The 21029-nt window shown below is 44.1% G+C and overlaps 1 protein-coding gene across 8 annotated transcripts in view; it reads left to right on the top strand.

Annotated features, from left to right (window-relative positions):
• LOC113013941 (myelin transcription factor 1-like) overlaps positions 1–21029 on the top strand; it is a 68661-nt gene that overhangs the window by 37996 nt on the left and 9636 nt on the right. For 7 of the 8 annotated variants that reach the window (XR_013904064.1, XM_026155188.2, XM_026155186.2 and 4 more), the window contains 4 exons: positions 3665–3733; positions 3988–4050; positions 4466–4549; positions 5027–5248. Coding sequence is in view for 7 of the 8 variants with exons in the window: in XM_026155188.2 (XP_026010973.1) it covers positions 3665–3733; positions 3988–4050; positions 4466–4549; positions 5027–5248 (438 nt within the window). In the remaining variant the exon portion in view is untranslated. The remainder of the gene's footprint in view (positions 1–3664; positions 3734–3987; positions 4051–4465; positions 4550–5026; positions 5249–21029) is intronic. The other variant, XM_026155191.2, reaches the window with a different exon arrangement.

Consider the following 21029-nt stretch of genomic DNA (forward strand, 5'->3'; position numbering starts at 1 on the left):
GAGCAATATGCCAGATGATATATACAAGTTTTTAGGATCATATGCTGCAATCCAGATGATGACAGCATGCCCCCTTGAGGCTGTGTAAAGCCACTAGGAATAGACCCACGGGGCTTACATTTCACTACCCTACTAAGGCCCATAGTAGGCTGATCAGGGGTCCAGTTCAAGCATGAAATGCAAACCATATCTTGGTCCAACAGTGCGGGGCCTCAGTGGGACAGCCCATAATGTGGGCTGACTGTGAGCTGCCCACACTAACAAGAGAATGGCCCACAGTGTGTCCCACTGTAGATCTACAGCATGCTCAGATACTGGCCTAATATATTTTACTTGTTGAGCTCTTTTGCAGTATATCAATTAGAGCAAGTATAACTTTAATTTTACTGAGGTTTTAAATCAGTCATCTTCTCTCAGTCTTATATTTCTGACATTGTAATTAAACATGTTCTATCATTTCATGTTTTCATCTATTTTAGAGAAGATATGAAACACCTTTACTTTTGTATTATAAATAATATACCAGCAAATGTGCCCATGAACTGAGGGGCTGTGTGAGCAGGACAAAACCAATGCTTATCACTCACTAAACGGGGTGTGCCCACACATGGTCCACACAGTTAAGTGCCCACAGAATTCCTTCTGGGGGACACAAATGGGCAAAATTTCACTATGGGGAACACTTGGGCTAGCCTACCCAACCATAATAGATTTTAAAACCCAGCCAACACAGTCTCACAGTTCACCCACATCTACCCACTGTGACCCCACACAGGTATGTTTGCTAGGTTTAGGGAAAGCCTTGTTTATGTCAGCAAGACAATACTAAACCACATACTTGGCTGCAATCTAGCACCACACTGAAAATGTTTGAATTGTGAAATGAAAAGTGTCACTAAGTGTAACTTTTAAGAGATTTCTATTTCTTATCTCCTTCTTTTGCAAATAACTAAAACTAGTTTTTCTAACAGCTCTCAGCTAAAGACATTTTTTCAAATTGTTTATAGCTTTGGAATTTTATTGTTATTTATTTAGGTTTTACATAGATTCCCATTTTGTGGGTGGGGTCTCGGGGGGGGGGCAGGGGTAGCATGGTACACACATTGAAAAAGTTTCTTCAGTTGTAATGAAATGGCTCGTGTAAAATTTGTATCTTCATTGCTTCAGTATTTGTCCAGCACATTAGCACAGACAACTGGGACCTCTCACACCTGACCTCACGTAATGAAACAAACTAATATGTCTGTGAAGGTTCTCAGTCATCCAGGTCATCGTAGTCAAAGGAGCTTGCAAAGAAAAGCGTCTGGACTTCTTTAAGTTACTTGAAGACGTTTCACCTCTCATCCGAGAAGCTTCTTCAGTTCTAAGGTCAAATGGTGGAGAGTCCCAGATATAAACCTAGTGGGAGTATCCCCCCACAGAGGGACAAAAGGACCCCCTGATGATCCTCTAATCACCTGAGACAAGGTGTGAAACTGGGTGTGGGTCCCAATCAGCCAGAGTTTCGGGTGAGTTCATTGTGAAACCTGGGTCAAAATCAAGACACAAGAAGTGGAATCCTTCACTGCGCACATTAACTCTGTGGATAAAAACATCAAGTTCACCAGGGAAGACACAAAGGACAACTGTTTGCCTTTCCTGGACTGCGCTGTGCACATTGAAGAGAACGGCAACCTCAACATCAAAGTTTACCGGAAGCCCACACACACGGACCAGTACCTCCTGTTCGACTCCCATCACCCTCTGGAACACAAACTTGGAGTAATTAGGACCCTACACCACCGGGCAGAACATGTTCCCTCTAAGCCTGAAGGAAAAAAGAAGGAACACACACATGTAAAGGAAGCATTCAAAACATGCGGCTATCCTAAATGGGCGTTCTTAAAGTCAGCAAAGAGGCACAGAAAAGAAGACCAGACACCAGCGAGGGAGGATAAGAAGGACAGACGCAACAACATTGTCATCCCCTATGTAGCCGGTGTATCAGAAAAACTCAGGAGAGTTTTCTCCAAGCACGACATCCCAGTGTATTTCAGACCCAGCAACACGCTCAGACAAAAACTGGTTCACCCGAAAGACAAAACGCCAAAACACAGACTTAACAATGTGGTGTATGCTGTACAGTGCAGCGAGGAATGCTCAGACCTCTACATTGGAGAGACCAAACAGCCACTTCACAAGCTCATGGCACAACACAGAAGAGCCACCTCCACAGGACAAGACTCAGCAGTCCATCTGCATCTTAAGGATAAAGGACACTCTTTCGAGGATGCCAATGTTCACATTTTGGACAGAGAGGACAGATGGTTTTGAAAGAGGAGTGAAAGAAGCCACCTATGTCCACTGTGAGCGACCATCTTTGAACAGAGGCGGTGGTTTACGACACCAACTCTCTGCCATCTATAATCCAGTTTTGAGATCCCTTCCCAGACGCCTTAACGCCCACTCACATCCTGGGCCATCTGATCTCAGGAATTCGCATGATAAGGTGGGGCCAGGTTTCACAATGAACTCACCCGAAACTCTGGCTGATTGGGACCCACACCCAGTTTCACACCTTGTCTCAGGTGATTAGAGGATCATCAGGGGGTCCTTTTGTCCCTCTGTGGGGGGATACTCCCACTAGGTTTATATCTGGGACTCTCCACCATTTGACCTTAGAACTGAAGAAGCTTCTCGGATGAGAGGTGAAACGTCTTCAAATAACTTAAAGAAGTCCAGACGCTTTTCTTTGCAAGCTCCTTTGAAAACAAACTAATACATGTCTGTGGAGGTTCTCAGTCATCCGGGTCATCGTAGTCAAAGGAGCTTGCAAAGAAAACCGTCTGGACTTCTTTAAGTTGCTTGAAGACGTTTCACCTCTCATCCGAGAAGCTTCTTCAGTTCTAAGTTCCACTGTGAGCGACCATCTTTGAACAGAGGCGGTGGTTTACGACACCAACTGTCTGCCATCTATAATCCAGTTTTGAGTTCCCTCCCCAGACGCCTTAACGAACACTCACATCCCGGGCCATCTGACCTCAGCAATTCGCATGATAAAGTGGGGCCAGGTTTCACAATGAGCTCACCCGAAACCCTGGCTGATTGGGACCAACACCCATTTTCACACTTTGGTTCAGGCGATTAGAGGATCATCAGGGGGTCCTTTTGTCCCTCTTTGGGGGGATACTCCCACTAGGTTTAAATCTGGGACTCCCCACCATTTTACCTTAGAACTGAAGAAGCTTCTCGGATGAGAGGTGAAACGTCTTCAAGCAACTTAAAGAAGTCCAGACGCTTTTCTTTGCAAGCTCCTTTGAAAACTAATACATGGTTACTATATGTAGAGGATACGCAGTGAAACATTTGAGGATTTCCCTTCATTCTCTCTTCATTTGAACAAACGAGACCTTTCAGATGTTTCAGCAAACAGTAGACTGTTACATTTACAACTTACACCATTCAGAGTAGATGACTCTGGTTATGCCAAAGAACATATTTAGGGGAAGCTAACAATGACACTACTTGAATTTAAAATAATACCATTTCTGTCCTTGCTGTGTATCCTGCTCAATTCTGTCCTGGCTCTGAAGTCTAGTTCAGGTTCTGGCTCTTTCCTTCACTCATACTCAGACATTCTGATCTGTCTGGTGTTCTGACATTCTCTCTCTAACCTATCTTTCAGTCTGTCAGGCTGTCCTCTTGCTGATAAATCACTTCGGACCCTCATGGCTGCCCACACAGCAGAACTAAAGTATGTGTGCTTTCTCCCGTCTCTCACCTCCACAGCTACAGCTCTGTCCTTGCTCTCCTTTTTAAACTAATATAAAATACTAATATTTTTGATATAATACAATATATCAAAAATTGGAAACAAAAAAAATTGATTCTAAGTAATCTGGTGGAAAAAAATCATTTTTGCCAGCAATGTGCTAATAATTTAAATTTGCAAATTGAATAAGTGCACGTGTGTGCGTGTGCGTGCGTGTGTGTGTGTGTTTGTCTCAGGTGTCCAACTCCAGGTTGTGACGGATCAGGCCACATCACTGGAAACTATGCTTCACATCGCAGGTGAGAGTTTGCCTCCCCAATCACATATTCGTTACAGACTACATCAGTTACTCAGTGTGTTTATGTCACACTTTGGCAATAATAAAAAAAAGTCTGTGTGTAGACTTATTTTCTTGGTCCCTACTGCTTACACAGTCCACCAGTCTCACTAAGACAGAAGCTGACATTGAGTGACAAACATTAAGCTAACAGAATATAATGTTCACATAAACTCACTGTAAATGTACTGAGTCCTTGTAAACTGTTAAAATGCGCATTAAACAGAATCAGCTTCACCCATATTAGCTTACATGTTTCAAAATATTCAAATGACTTTTTTACTTTTTGAGGTTATTCTTTTAAAGAATTTTATTTAGCCTGTGTTTACGCAAAGCTTTGTCTTTTCTGTGTGGTCCACTTTCTTCCTCTGTGCCAGTTTGTCTGGATGCCCCCGAGCCAAGAAAAGTGGAGTCAAATCAACCCCTACCAAGGATGACAAAGAAGATTCTGAGCTGCTCAGGTTTGCAACAATAGCTCATTAGCACCATGTGTGTGTTAGATTATAATTTGGTTTACTTTGGCTCAAAAGAAATGTATTATAGATATTGTTTTTTTATTATTAATCCTTTATTTATCCAGGTAAAAAATCTCATTGAGATTAAAAATCTAATTTCCAAGATATTAAGTATCAGAAGATGAATTATGATGATTCAGATGAATGATGGAGTTTTAGTTCTTACACCACCTTCAGGGCTGTCACAGGACAGCACACTGACCCTGTGAAGAGGATAATATCTTACTTATTTTAAAACTATGCCTTTATTCTTTCCTGTAGAAAAATGGAAAGGATTTCAATGATTGGACAAATGGGATAAATGACACATTTGTCTACTTTAACCCATTCAGAGGCCATTGTCTAAATTCATGTACCAAATTTAAAATGTCTTGTGTTAGCCTAAGCCAAACTAGCCTGACAGTGTTTTCTGCCTGGCTACAGATGTCCTGTTCCTGGCTGTGATAGCCTGGGCCACATCAGTGGGAAGTACGCCACTCATCGCAGTGCTTATGGATGTCCACTAGCAGCACGCCGGCAGAAGGAAGGTCTTCTAAATGGCACACCCTTCTCTTGGAAGGCCTTCAAGACCGAGGGCCCATCTTGCCCAACACCAGGCTGTGACGGTTCTGGTCATGCTAACGGCAGCTTCTTGACACATCGCAGGTACCCTGAATATCAGTGCATCATTAATAGTGGTTTTAACCAAACTTCTGATTTATTTTGGTTTATGTACATATAAATATATATATATATATATATATATATATATACACACACACACACACACACACACACACACACACAGCAGATTTCTGTACTTGGACAGGCTGACAGATGAGCTGAAGCAGGAGTCTCTGTGGACCATGTTGTTTGCAGATAACATTTGATGTGATCTGTAGTGACCGTAGGAAGAAGGTGGAGGTATGCTCTGGAGAGAAGAGGAATGAAAGTCAAAAGATAGTCAGACGGTACAGTGGGGCAAAAAAGTATTTAGTCAGCCACCGATTGTGCAAGTTCCCCCACCTAAAATGATGACAGAGGTCAGTAATTTGCACCAGAGGTACACTTCAACTGTGAGAGACAGAATGTGAAAAAAAAAATCCATGAATCCACATGGTAGGATTTGTAAAGAATTTATTCGTAAATTAGGGTGGAAAATAAGTATTTGGTCACCTCAAACAAGGAAAATCTCTGGCTCTCACAGACCTGTAACGTCTTCTGTAAGAAGCTTTTCTGTCCCCCAATCGTTACCTGTATGAATGGCACCTGTTTGAACTCATCATCTGTATAAAAGACACCTGTCCACAGCCTCAAACAGTCAGACTCCAAACTCCGCCATGGCCAAGACCAAAGAGCTTTCAAAGGACACCAGGAAAAGTATTGTAGACCTGCACCAGACTGGGAAGAGTGAATCTACAATAGGCAAGCAGCTTGGTGTGAAAAAAATCAACTGTGGGAGCAATCATCAGAAAATGGAAGACATACAAGACCACTGATAATCTCCCTCGATCTGGGGCTCCACGCAAGATCTCATCCCGTGGGGTCAAAATGATCATGAGAACGGTGAGCAAAGATCCCAGAACCACACGGGGGGACCTGGTGAATGACCTGCAGAGAGCTGGGACCAAAGTAACAAAGGTCACCATCAGTAACACACTACAACGGCAGGGAATCAAATCCCGCAGTGCCAGACGTGTTCCGCTGCTAAAGCCAGTGCATGTCCAGGCCCGTCTGAAGTTTGCCAGAGAGCACATGGATGATACAGCAGAGGATTGGGAGAATGTCATGTGGTCAGATGAAACCAAAGTAGAACTTTTTGGTATAAACTCAACTCGTCGTGTTTGGAGGAAGAAGAATACTGAGTTGCATCCCAAGAACACCATACCTACTGTGAAGCATGGGGGTGGAAACATCATGCTATGGGGCTGTTTTTCTGCCAAGGGGACAGGACGACTGATCCGTGTTAAGGACAGAATGAATGGGGCCATGTATCGTGAGATTTTGAGCCAAAACCTCCTTCCATCAGTGAGAACTTTGAAGATGAAACGAGGCTGGGTCTTCCAACATGACAATGATCCAAAACACACCGCCCGGGCAACAAAGGAGTGGCTCCGTAAGAAGCATTTGAAAGTCCTGGAGTGGCCTAGCCAGTCTCCAGACCTCAACCCCATAGAAAATCTGTGGCGGGAGTTGAAAGTCCGTGTTGCTCGGCGACAGCCCCAAAACATCACTGCTCTCGAGAAGATCTGCATGGAGGAATGGGCCAAAATACCAGCTACTGTGTGTGCAAACCTGGTAAAGACCTATAGTAAACGTTTGACCTCTGTTATTGCCAACAAAGGTTATGTTACAAAGTATTGAGTTGTATTTTTGTTATTGACCAAATACTTATTTTCCACCCTGATTTACGAATAAATTCTTTACAAATCCTACCATGTGGATTCATGGATTTTTTTTTTTTCACATTCTGTCTCTCACAGTTGAAGTGTACCTCTGGTGCAAATTACTGACCTCTGTCATCATTTTAGGTGGGGGAACTTGCACAATCGGTGGCTGACTAAATACTTTTTTGCCCCACTGTAGCTCATTGCAAGAACATCAATAAGCGGAGGCTACCATCAAAGCTGCGAGATCCCGAGACTACAGCACAATGGGAACAGTTAACCATATAAATATGATGAGCTAACTCAGGCAGAGAGCAGTGTAACTGTAGATGATGCATCTACTGGGCTGAGGATGAAGATTGTGGGCAGACTTAATGTAGCCACACAACCAAGAGCACAACTCTCCCGGCTCCCTGAGTCTCATCAGAGGAGATCCTCACAGAGAACAGAGCTCTGCTCACCATCTCTAATACCAGCATCACAGACACCAGTAAGCTCATATATGCCACTGCCACACTTGGATATAAGATTAAAAATGCATGTAGAAAAAAGAAGAAGGCTAGAAAGCAAACTCAGGGAAGACTAGAAGGATGTTAGTCGGCTAACAGAGGTGAAAAGGGCATCGTAAGAGACAGGTCCTGGACAAATAAGAAATACAACAAGATATCTATAAATAAAGTTCTTGAAACCATCAAAAAAGGCTCACAGCTTTGGCCACTAGGCTGAAGAGATGCATCACAGAAAAGGTGTACTCCCACTGCAAAGAAACAGTAGTAGAAGATCAGACCCACACAGAGCTGTGACTGAGCAGTACTGGAGGAATATGTATAAGAAAGGTGTCACACAATATCAATATCATGGACTAAGAGCAGACCAAAATAACCTCCCAGAACAAGAATCAGTCACCTTCACAAAGGCCGGCATCCAAAAACTCCAGAAAGAAGAGCTGGAGAGCACCAGGTCCTAACAATGCCTACTGGCTGAAGAAGCTAAAGACATTCATTCAATGATTGCCTGGTGGCACAACTAAATAGGCTGCTAAAAGCAGGTACTCATCTGGACTGACTAACACAAGGCAGAGCAATAGCGATCATGAAGGAGCTCCACAAGGGTATAACACTGTTGAACTACTAGCCAACTGCCTGCTTTTTCACAACATGGTAGCTCCTCTCAAGTATCATAGCAACCAAGCTGATTAAGCACATGAATCATTACATGAGCACTGGGCATTGAAAACAACACCAGAGGATCAAATGACCAGCTTCTGTTAAACAGAGCAGTACACCAGGACCCTAAGACCAGGCAGACTAACCTGAGCACCACCTGCATTGACTACAAGAAAGCCTACGACTCCCTCCCACCACCCACAACTGATCTATAGGTTTCTTCCTGTAGAGGGGAGTTTTTCCTTTCCACTGTTTCCAAGTGCTTGTTCATCGTGGGCTTCTGATTGTTTGGGTTTTCTCTGCTTTACTCTACATTGTAAGGTAAAGACTACAATAATACAAAGAATCTTGAAGTAACGGTTGTTATGATTTAGCACTGTATGATTAAAATTTAATTCAATTGAAAATAACAAGATGTACTGTCCCCACTGCTCTTCTGGATGGCATTACCTTGGCCTCCAGTAACGCTATGAGGAACCTTGGAGTCATTTTTGACCAGGATATGTCCTTCAATGCACATATTAAACAAATGTGTAGGACTGCTTTATTTGTACTATATCTCTAAAATTGGAAATATCCTGTCTCAGAGTGATGCTGAAAAACTATTTCATGCATGTTTTACTTCCAGGCTGGACTACTGTAATTCATTATTATCAGGATGTCCTAAAAACTCCCTGAAAAGCCGTCAGTTAATCCAAAATGCTGCAGCAAGAATACTGACAGGGACTAGAAAGAGAGAGCAGATTTATCCTATATTGGCTCCTCTTCATTGGCTCCTCACATACAAGGTCTTAAATAATCAGGCCCCATCTTATCTTAATGACCTTGTAGTACCATATCACCCCATTTAGAGCACTTTGCTCTTGCACTGCAGGCTTACTTGTTGTTCCTAGAGTATTTAAAAGAAAAATCAGAGGCAGAACCTCCTGTCAGTTTTCAGGCCTCTCTTCTGTGGAACCGGCTTTCCATTTCGATTCAAGAGAGACACTATCTCCACTTTGAAGATTAGGCCAAAGCTCTTGCTCATAGATGATTGTTGGGGTTTTCTCTGTTGTATTATTGTAGGGGCTACCTTACAATATAAAGCACCTTGAGGCAACAGTTGTTGCCTCAAGGTGAGGCAATCAGAGGCAATAGGTCTTATGAAGTAATAAGTTCAAATTTGGAATTATAAAAAAATATTTTCAGAAAAGGTCAGGTGAAATGTATAATAGTAGTTGTTTACAGGGAGTTGTATTAAAAAAAAAAAAAAAAAACTGGAGCTCTGTCATGGTTTGGTGGTACATTTCAGCCAGTAGGGTTGGAGATCTGGTCTCTTCCAAGTTAGGTGTGCCTGGAACATTTCCAAAAGGAGGTGCCCAGGCTCTTTTTCACATGCAGAAGCAGCTTTCTTCTGAAATCTTTCTGGATGTCTGAGCTCCCTAACCTTCGTCTAAAGCCGAACCCAGCCATCCTACAGAGGAAACTCTTGCAAACAGCCATTACCCAGATTTCATAACCAACGGTAAGGGTTGTGATGTAGAGGGACTGGTAAATTGAATGCTTTGCCTTTCAGCTCAGCTCCCTCTTCACTATGGCAATCCAGTACAATGCTCACATTACAGCTGATGCCACACCAATCTGCCAGTCCAACCTGTACTCCGTTACTCATTACTCATGAATAAGACACTTGAACTCCCTTGATTAAGGAAGCCTCTCACCTTCGACCCAGAGAGACCATTCCACTCTTTTTCTGGCAAAGAACCATGGCCTCAGACTCTTGGGTGTGCTGACTCTCATCCCAGACATTTCATACTCTGTTGCAAACTGCACCAGTGCATGCTGAAGATTGCACTCTTCTCTTCCACACCCTTCTCAACCTGGAAATGCCTTGCAATCCTGTCGATAGAACGTTAGAGACAAGGGGTTGAATCCAACACCTGCTGAAAACATGCTTAGATTTGTTACATTTGTTTGTTAAATTTGACAGCCCCACAATGTCAGTGTCAATGTTGAGATGCGAGGGTGAATATCATCCAAACATGGTGCTCACACCCATGATTCTACAATTGCCAAAGCCACAGCCCTTTTGGTGCTCTGATACTGCTCTACTGCTTCAGAACACCCCTGGTCCCACTGCCGTGACAGGTACAGATGAGCTGGATGTCTCCGAATTGGTCCTGAACATGGCCCATTATGACTTTATTTACCCCACCCTCCCCTGGGATGCAAAAGAAATCCTTTCAGATGTGGGAGTTAAAGATTCGACAGACATGGGCCTCTATCAGTCACCCAGTTTATCATCACTACTTGTTTGGGTTTTCCAGGTATGTCCAGCGGTCTTGGGCACCATCTGACTCAGTTTACTTCGATGTGGTGAACATTTTACAACTCGGTTCACCTTTTCAGCTGAGTGAACAAGATATATGTATATATATATATATATATATATATATATATATATATATATATATATATATATAAACACCCAGCACGCCCCTGCGGGCGGTTTATCCTTCAAGCTCGGGTCCTCTACCAGAGGCCTGGGAGCTTGAGGGTCCTGCGCAGTATCTTAGCTGTTCCCAGGACTGCGCTCTTCTGGACAGAGATCTCCGATGTTGTTCCCGGGATCTGCTGGAGCCACTCGCCTAGCTTGGGAGTCACCGCACCTAGTGCTCCGATTACCACGGGGACCACCGTTACCTTCACCCTCCACATCCTCTCGAGCTCTTCTTTGAGCCCTTGGTATTTCTCCAGCTTCTCATGTTCCTTCTTCCTGATGTTGCTGTCATTCGGAACCGCTACATCGATCACTACGGCCGTCTTCTTCTGTTTGTCTACCACCACTATGTCCGGTTGGTTAGCCACCACCATTTTGTCCGTCTGTATCTGGAAGTCCCACAGGATCTTAGCTCGGTCATTCTCCACCACCCTTGGGGGCATCTCCCATTTTGACCTCGGGACTTCCAGGTTATACTCGGCACAGATGTTCCTGTACACTATGCCAGCCACTTGGTTATGGCGTTCCATGTATGCCTTGCCTGCTAGCATCTTGCACCCTGCTGTTATGTGCTGGATTGTCTCTGGGGCATCTTTACACAGCCTGCACCTGGGGTCTTGCCTGGTGTGATAGACCCCAGCCTCTATGGATCTTGTGCTCAGAGCTTGTTCCTGTGCTGCCATGATTAGTGCCTCTGTGCTGTCTTTCAGTCCAGCTTTGTCCAGCCACTGGTAGGATTTCTGGATATCAGCCACCTCCTCTATCTGCCGGTGGTACATACCGTGCAGGGGCCTGTCCTTCCATGATGGTTCCTCGTCTCCCTCCTCTTTCTTGGGTTTCTGCTGCCTGAGGTATTCACTGAGCACTCGATCAGTTGGGGCCATCTTCCCAATGTATTCTTGGATGTTCGTTGTCTCATCCTGGACTGTGGTGCTGACACTCACCAGTCCCCGGCCCCCTTCCTTCCGCTTAGCGTACAGCCTCAGGGTGCTGGACTTGGGGTGAAACCCTCCATGCATGGTAAGGAGCTTTCTTGTCTTTATGTCAGTGGCTTCTATCTCCTCCTTTGGCCAGCCTATTACCCCAGCAGGGTACCTGATCACGGGCAGGGCGTACGTGTTGATGGCCCGGATCTTGTTCTTACCATTCAGCTGACTCCTCAGGACTTGCCTGACCCTCTGCAGGTACTTGGTGGTTGCAGCTTTTCTAGCGGCCTCTTCATGGTTCCCATTCGCCTGCGGGATCCCCAGGTTCTTGTAACTGTCCTCTATGTCTGCAATGTTGCCTTCTGGTAGTTCAATCCCCTCAGTTCTGACTACCTTCCCTCTCTTTGTTACCATCCGACTACACTTCTCCAGTCCGAACGACATTCCAATGTCATTGCTGTATAGCCTGGTATATATATATACACTCAACAAAAATATAAACGCAACACCTTTGTTACTGCTCCCATTCCCCATGGGATGGACGTAGAGACCTAAAATTCATTCCAGATACACAATATAACCATCCCTCCCAAACAGTGGTCACAAATCAGTCCAAATGTGTGGTAGTGGGCACATCTGCTATATTGAGATAATCCATCCCACCTCACAGGTGTGCCACATCAGGATGCTGATCTGACATCATGAGTAGTGCACAGGTGTACCTCAGACTGCCCACAACAAAAGGCCACCCTGGAATGTGCAGTTTTTTGCGCTATTGGGGGTCTGGGGACCCAGAACCGGTCAGTATCTGGTGTGACCACCATTTGCCTCATGCAGTGCAACACATCGTCGCATGGAGTCTATCAGATTGTCAATTGTGGCCTGTGGAATGTTGGTCCACTCCACTTCAATGGCTGTGCGAGGTTGTTGGATATTCGTGGGAACTGGTACACGCTGTCGTATACGCCGGTCAAGCACATCCCGAACATGCTCAATGGGTGACATGTCCGGTGAGTATGCTGGCCATGCAAGAACTGGGACATTCTCAGCTGCCATCTGCCCTGAACAATGTGAACCATGATTCATCCGTGAAGCGCACACCTCTCCAACGTGCCAGACGCCATCGAATGTGAGCATTTGCCCACACAAGTCTGTTACGGCGACGAGCTGGAGTCAGGTCAAGACTCCGATGAGGACGACGGACATGCAGTTGAGCGTTCCTGAGACGGTTTCTGACAGTTTGTGCAGAAATTGTTTGGTTGTGCAAACCAATTGTTCCAGCAGCTGTCTGGGTGGCTGGTCTCAGACGATCTTGGAGGTGAACCTGCTGGATGTGGAGGTCCTGGGCTGGTGTGGTTACACGAGGTCTGCGGTTGTGAGGCCGGTTGGATGTGCTGCCATATTCTCTGAAACGCCTGTGGAGACGGCTTATGGTTGAGAAATGAACATTCAATGCACGGGCGACAGATCTGGTTGACATTCCTGCTGTCAGCATGCCAATTGCACGCTCCCTCATTGCTTGTGGCATCTGTGGCATTTTGCTGTGAGACAAAACTGCACATTCCAGGGTGGCCTTTTGTTGTGGGCAGTCTGAGGTACACCTGTGCACTACTCATGATGTCAGATCAGCATCCTGATGTGGCACACCTGTGAGGTGGGATGGATTATCTCAATATAGCAGATGTGCCCACTACCACACATTTGGACTGATTTGTGACCACTGTTTGGGAGGGATGGTTATATTGTGTATCTGGAATGAATTTTAGGTCTCTACGTCCATCCCATGGGGAATGGGAGCAGTAACAAAGGTGTTGCGTTTATATTTTTGTTGAGTGTATATACCAGGCTATATATATATATATATATATATATATATATATATTTATATATATGTGTGTGTGTGTGTGTGTGTGTGTGTGTGTGTGTGTGTGTGTGTGTATATATGTGTGTGTGTGTATATATATATATATGTGTGTGTGTGTGTGTGTGTGTATATATGTGTGTGTGTGTATATATATATATATGTGTGTGTGTATATGTGTGTGTGTATATATATATTAGGGGTGCAACGATACACAAAATTCACGGTTCGGTTCGGTTCGATACTTTGGTGTCACGGTTCGATATTTTTTCGATACAAAAAAATGTTCATGCCTTTTTAATTTGTCATTTATTAAAATTATAAATATATATTTTAACTCAAAAGTACAGTTTTTAAATTTAACCCTAACCCTTGTGCGTGTTTTTTAGTTTGACAGCGAATGCGCACCTGCGGACCACTTATGTGCAGCCCTGGTTATTTAGCTCGTCATATTGCAGCCACAGAAATTCTTTTGTCCATGAAACCATAAAGCTGCACTTTCTTTTTGCCTTATAGTCTGATTTGTCATAACTTCTCCGTTTTGTGGTAAGCTTTTCTTTGGCTGTCACTTCTTCACCCTGACCTGTCTTATTTGGCTCAGCAGAACTAAAATATATATCTGTCTGTGAAGGTTCTCAGTCATCCAGGTCATCGTAGTCAAATATATATCCTGCTGCTTTTACACACGCACTCACATAAGCTCAGCGATTCTCTGCGCGATCAACCTCTCACATGTTTAAGCTTGCTGCAGGAGATTTCACTTGTCATGTTTGCATAGTAAGCTAACAATTAATAAGACGATGTCAGAGGAATTGGTGCGCAAATTATCATCACTCACAGATCAGTGCTGTCGCTCTCTATACACAGTTCGCACGATTGCAAAGTGAAAGCAAAAAAACAAGCGCAAATTCAAACGCGATTTCAATATGTCACATATTGACAGTGGCTCACCGATGCCAATGACATAATTACCCAGCTACATTTCCGAAAGAATGCAAAAGCATTGACATATATTTTTCCTTCCTACAATAGCCCGACGGGCAGGGAAGAGATAGATTTTGGTAGCCCGACTGAAAAAAATCGCTAGCCCCAGGACGTCGGGCTAGCGATATTGCAAGCCCTGTATCTGATTGAGGAATCACTCATCTTTGGAAAAGAGAGTTTATTACAGAGAAATGTCTCTTTCCAAAATAAAAGCTATACTATCCGCTTCTTCTGGGCTATATTCTCAGCAGCATAAGGAGAATCATGTGCTAACAGCTGTCTAAATGACTCGGCTAAAGTTAGTAGCATGCTTGTTGTTTTTGTCTTTGCACTAGGATGATGTCGGCGTAAATGTGCAGTCATATTCGTTGTGTTCCCACTAGTGCTTTCAGGTTAATCTCGTTGAAATGACCTTAACGCCACAACATGGCAAATCTCCGTTAACGAGCTACCGCCGATCGCCCTGTGCATGGGGCTAGACGGCCAACACGTTAACGAGCTAACTGCGCTAACACACTAGTTCCCACTAGAGATGGACCGATCCGATATTACGTATCGGTATCGGTCCGATACTGACCTAAATTACTGGATCGGATATCGGAGAAAAATAAAAAATGTAATCCGATCCATTAAATATCACGAAAACGCCTCACAAAACTTGCAACACGCCGTAACTCACCTCAGAACGTTAGCACGTCGGAGCAGTATGCATCACGTGATAGAGCGGCTGTGGCATGCGGGACCTGTTGGTGGTCTGGATAGCATGTGGAGCTTCGCTAGCAACCCGGCATTTCATCTCCGACAAAGTTATCCCGAGAGAAGTAAAGCAAGTGTGTAAGTCCATCTCTGAATGTTTGTAAAGGATTCCTGCGTTAAGCTTAACAAGCGACTGCCTCTCCTGCTGCTACTTCAATCATGAAACTGCTTAATGATCAGCTGATCGGCTTTTCTGTCGCGAGTCCGTGTCTCTAGTTTGCTTTTGGCCCACTTTGCACCAGAAAGAGGAAACCAGCGGCTGAACAACAGCAGCACGTTTAAGCTTGATAAGCTGTTGTTAGAATGTATTTAATATTACTTTCTACTCCAGGATCTTTTTCTACGTAGCTGACGCTGGTAACTGTGCAGGGGCGGATCTAGCAAAGTTTAGCCAGGGGGGCCGATAGGGCATTAACAGGGAAAAGGGGGCACAAAGACATACTTTTCTTTCTTATTCTCATTTAAAATGTCTAGCTTTTAATAAATAATTATCTGACACCCAAAGTTTTAATTTGATGTAAAATGAATAGAAGTCAATTACTGTATATAGTAACTATTAAGTCTAATATATATACCCTAGTAAGCTATAGTACTTTTTCCTTTGGGAAGGTCTGTGCAGTCTGCAATTTTGTTGAAGAAAGATGTTGAATCTATTTAATATTTCTTGAAAAATAATTGATTTCTGTGCATTTTTTTTCACACTGCATCAAATTAAGGTTGATTACGTCGATTAAGCATCATGAGGTGGAGCGTGAGGGGTGGTTCCCTATTTTTTATTTATTTATTTTTGTTGTTGCTGGGAGTTGGAACCCTATTAGTTAGGTTGCTTAATATTTATGCTAAGTACTCTTTAAAATACCAGAATAGGGAGGATGGTGTAGGTTTAAGTTTATTAGATTGATCAGTATTGCTGAACTATGAAATATATTTTTTTGCATACAGGTATAACAGAATAGCTTTAGTGTAGTTGTTGTTTTAAACTTGAGTATGAACTTATACAAAATGCAGCAAGATATTTAAAAAACAGTTTTGTTGATTAAAAAACACTATATCGGATTCATATCGGTATCGGCAGATATCCAAATTTATGATATCGGTATCGGTATCGGACATAAAAAAGTGGTATCGTGCCATCTCTAGTTCCCACCCATGTAATTGAGCATTGCATGGCACATCCAACATACTGTTTTACTTTAGTCCATGACTCGCTTACCTTCAGGGTCATACGTCACATGAAAACCAAAATAATTCCAAACGCCAGATCTGAATGAGGGTGGGGGAGGTGCCCTGCGCTCTTCCTTCTGTCTATGCTGTCTGTGTGGAGCGCTCAGTGGATCTGCGCTCGACAGTGCAGCCTAGGCGGAGTAGTCGAACGCAGATTCACTGAGCGCTCCACACAGACAGCATAGACAGAAGAAAAGTTGATAAAATAAATTACAAATGTTGTATTGTTCGATACATATGCGTACCGAACTGAAAGCACTGTATCGAACGGTTCAATATCGATACGAATATCGTTGCACCCCTAATATATATATATATATATATATATATATATATATATATGGTATCGCAAGAAATAAGTGGTTATATAAATATATGAGTATACATAATAGTTATTATTCATAGATACCTACATCCTAAGTTCCTGTTAATCTTCTGAAAGAAACAGAATGAATGTGTTGTTACAATGGTAATGCCAGGAGAGGCAGTATTAGTTCTGTGTTACATTAATGTGTAAGGAAGTGGAAGAAGAGTGTGTCCTGTAGGAGGCAGTAGAAAATGGATGCTCATGTTCTGTACATGCCCTGAAAGTAAGGTTCAGTAAACCAGTGCAACAATACCCCGGTGTAAGGCTCAGTTATTGTATTTTTATTTTTTGAAGATGCAACATCTTTTTGGCGACGAGGACGTTTAGGGGGAAGGAGTTTGGGCGATCGGACTGAAAGAAAAGAGAAGAAAATAAAGTGATGGAGTCGGCTACAGGTTTGGCTAGCTTTTCAAAGAATGCAAAAGTTTTCGGCTGGAAATAGAAGGCAGTGACCTCGAAGCGGAAATGGCTACAATTGGTACGCTAGTAGCGTTCGATCCAAAGAATCAGACTTGGGATGAGTACACGGAAATACTCGAGCAGTTTTTCGCAGCTAACGGGATCGACGATGCAGAGAAACAAAGAGCGATATTAATAAGTGTCGTCGGAGCAGCGACGTACAGCTTGATGCGAAACCTTCTCAGCCCGGCCAAGCCCAAAGACAAAACCTTCCAAGAGCTGGTGCTTCTGATGAAAAATCACTTCGATCCGAAGCCCAGTGAAATTGTGCAAGCCGAATGAAACCGTCATGGAATATGTAGTGGAGCTGCGTCGCCTGGCACAGGATTGTAACTATGGCAACACGTTACAACAGATGTTGAGAGATAGGATCGTCTGCGGAATTAAGGATGACCGAATTCAGAGACGTCTCTTGTCAGAAATAGATCTCACTTTTGACAAGGCTCTGTCAATTGCAGTAGCCATGGAGACTGCAAATAAAAATGCACAGGATCTGCAGACCTCAGGGGCGTCAGCAAAAATGTTTCAGTCTCGCTAGAGGACAACAGGAGAGTCGTACCTTTAAAGCAGAAAATAAAGAGTGTTATCGTTGCAAAGGAACCAAGGACACAGCAGCAGACTGTAAGTACAAACAAGAAAAATGTCATGCTTGTGGTAAAATGGGACACATAGCTAGAGCTTGTAAAAGCAAGACTAAACTGAACCAGAAAAAGTATGGATCGACATATGTAAAGAAAGAAAAAAAGCAGAGTTCACACTACAGTACTCACAATGTGGGCGAGAAAGCAGATAACAACAAAACTGATAGCTCTGAAGATGACTCTTTTATGTTGAACTGTGTCAAGTGCAGTCAAGGGCACAAAAGAAAACTGTTCAAGTTAGGGCGTGGCAGTGCGGTACACTTAAGAAGAGTAGACCCCTACACTGTGGATATGCAAATTGATGGAAAAAAGGTGAACTTTGAAATAGACACTGGATGTTGCCTAACAGTCATGAACGAAGCAACATTCAGAGAAACAGGGAAAGACAGCAAGCCCCCCAGCCTGCAGCCCATCAAAATCAAGCTCGAAACTTATACAGGGGATCCTGTTAAGGTGATTGGTGCAACACGAGTCAGCGTCAAATACAAGCAGCAGAAAAAACATCTGCCCCTGGTGGTGGTCGAAGGCGACGGCCCCAGCTTGCTAGGTCGAGCTTGGCTCGAGGAAATTAAATTGGACTGGGGTGAAATGAAAAACAGTCCTAACAACAGAAAGCTGCACCAAGTCAAAACAACAGAGAAAACACTTCAGCAAGTGTTAAGTAAACATGAAAATGTGTTCAAAGAGGAGTTGGGCACCCTGAAAGGAATGAAAGCTGCTATTCATGTGAAAAGTGATGCCACCCCACGCTTCTTCCGTCCGCGTTCTGTCCCCTTTGCTATGCGAGCAAAAGTCGACGAGGAAATAGACCGACTGTTGAAAGAAGGCATCATCTCGCCAGTGAAATATGCTGAATGGGCGGCACCAGTAGTGCCACTCCTGAAGCCCACAGGGACAATAAGACTGTGTGGGGATTACAAGCTTACTGTAAATACCGTGGCTTCACTGGAGCAGTACCCCATACCCAGAATGGAGGACTTGTTTGCCACACTGTCCGGGGGTAAGCAGTTCTCAAAATTAGACATGAGCCACGCTTACCAGCAAATCCTCTTGGATGACGAATCGAAAAAGTACGTGACAGTAAACACATCTCGGGGGCTGTTCACGTATAACTGATTGCCTTTTGGAGTGGCCTCTGCTCCAGCAATATTCCAGAGGACCATGGAAAGTCTTTTGAAGGGGATACCTCATGTAGCAGTGTATTTAGATGACATCTTAGTGACTGGAGTGGATGAAGTAAGCCATCTACAGAACCTGGATGAGGTGTTGACCCGGTTGGAGGAAGCTGGGTTGAGGTTAAAGAGGTGCAAGTGTGCCTTCATGCAAGAGAAAGTGGAGTACTTGGGGCACATAGTGGACGCCCAGGGGCTCCACCCAGTGGAAAAGAAAGTTAAAGCAATCATGGACGCACCTACCCCCACAAATGTCACTGAACTGAAAGCATACTTAGGTTTGCTAAATTACTACAACAAATTCCTTCCAAACCTGGCAACCCGGTTGGCACCCTTACATGAACTTTTGAGACACGAGGTACGGTGGACATGGCAAAAGAGACAAGAGGAAGCATTCCAGAAATCTAAGAACCTGTTGAACTCAGCAGAGGTGTTAGTTCATTATTCTGCTGACCGTGAGTTGGTTCTCTCATGTGATGCATCCCCATATGGCGTAGGCGCCGTATTGTCACATAAGATGGAGGATGGAAGCGAGAGACCTTTGGGGTTCATGTCACACACACTCTCTCCTGCTGAGAAAAAGTATTCTCAGCTTGACAAAGAAGGTCTAGCTGTGATATTTGGCATCAAGAAATTTCACAAATACTTGTATGGCCGAGTTTTCACGATTTACACAGATCATAAACCCTTAATCTCACTGTTCAATGAAAAGAAGCCTATACCTCAGATGGGCTCACCAAGAGTACAAAGATGGGCCGTGACATTGAGTGCTTACGAGTACAACATCAGGTACAAGCCAGGAAAACATCATGAAAACGCGGATGCGCTCAGCCGGTTGCCGGTACCAGACTCAGCACCTGAGCGAGAGATGGCTGAGCAGGTTTTGATGATGGATGTACTGGATGACACATTAGTGGACACTGCACAGATCAAACGATGGACAGCTAAGGATGTCTTGTTGTCGCAAGTCCACGAGTACACCTTAAAAGGCTGGCCAACTGAGACCGACACCTGTTTAAAGCCGTATCGACAGAGAAAGCTGGAACTGAGTGTGAGGGATGGTTGCGTGCTCTGGGGAGCCCGAGTAATTATTCCCACCAAAGGCCGAGACAAAATATTGAAACTCCTGCACCAGACTCATACAGGCATGTCGAAGATGAAAGGCTTGGCAAGGTCGTATGTATGGTGGCCAGGGATGGATGAGAACATTGAAAGAGAAGTGCAGGCATGTGAGGAGTGTCAGAAACACTCCAAGTCACCACCTACTGCACCATTACACCCTTGGGAGTGGCCGGAGTCACCATGGTCCAGAATCCATGTGGACTATGCAGGGCCTTTCCTCGGGGAGATGTTTCTAATCATTGTGGATGCTCATTCCAAGTGGATGGACATTTACCCTGTGAAATCCTCTACATCACAGGTAACTATAGAGAAACTGCGCCAGAGTTTCAGTGTGTTTGGACTACCTAAAATGTTAGTTTCAGACAACGGAACATGTTTCACAAGTGCTGAATTTGAGTCATTCATGAAGCAGAATGGAATTGACCATGTAAGATCAGCACCTTTCCACCCTTCTTCAAATGGGCTGGCTGAGAGGGCGGTCCAGACCTTTAAGGAGGGGATGAAGAAAGTCAAAGGTGATACCTTGCAAACCAGACTGTCCCGATTTCTGTTCAGTTATCGCATCACACCGCATGCCACTACTGGTTTATCACCTGCAGAGTTGATGATGTCACGGAGACTCAGATCAGTTTTGGACTTGCTCATGCCTGATGTGAAAACAAAAGTGCAGCACAAACAATCGAAACAGAAAGAAAATCATGACACCAAGAAAAGACTGAGAAGTTTCACACCAGGAGACAAGGTCTTCATCAGAAACTACTCCTATGGCCCGAAGTGGATTCCCGCAGTCATCGTGAGAGCATCGGGTCCAGTGTCTTACATTGTTACCATTGGATCAGGTCAAACTGTGAAGCGGCATGTGGATCAGGTGAGAGCAAGAGTGGCTGACACTGTTCCCAGTAC

The sequence above is a fragment of the Astatotilapia calliptera genome, chromosome 20 (assembly GCF_964374335.1).
Source record: "Astatotilapia calliptera chromosome 20, fAstCal68.1, whole genome shotgun sequence".
Classification (NCBI taxonomy): Eukaryota; Metazoa; Chordata; class Actinopteri; order Cichliformes; family Cichlidae; genus Astatotilapia; species Astatotilapia calliptera.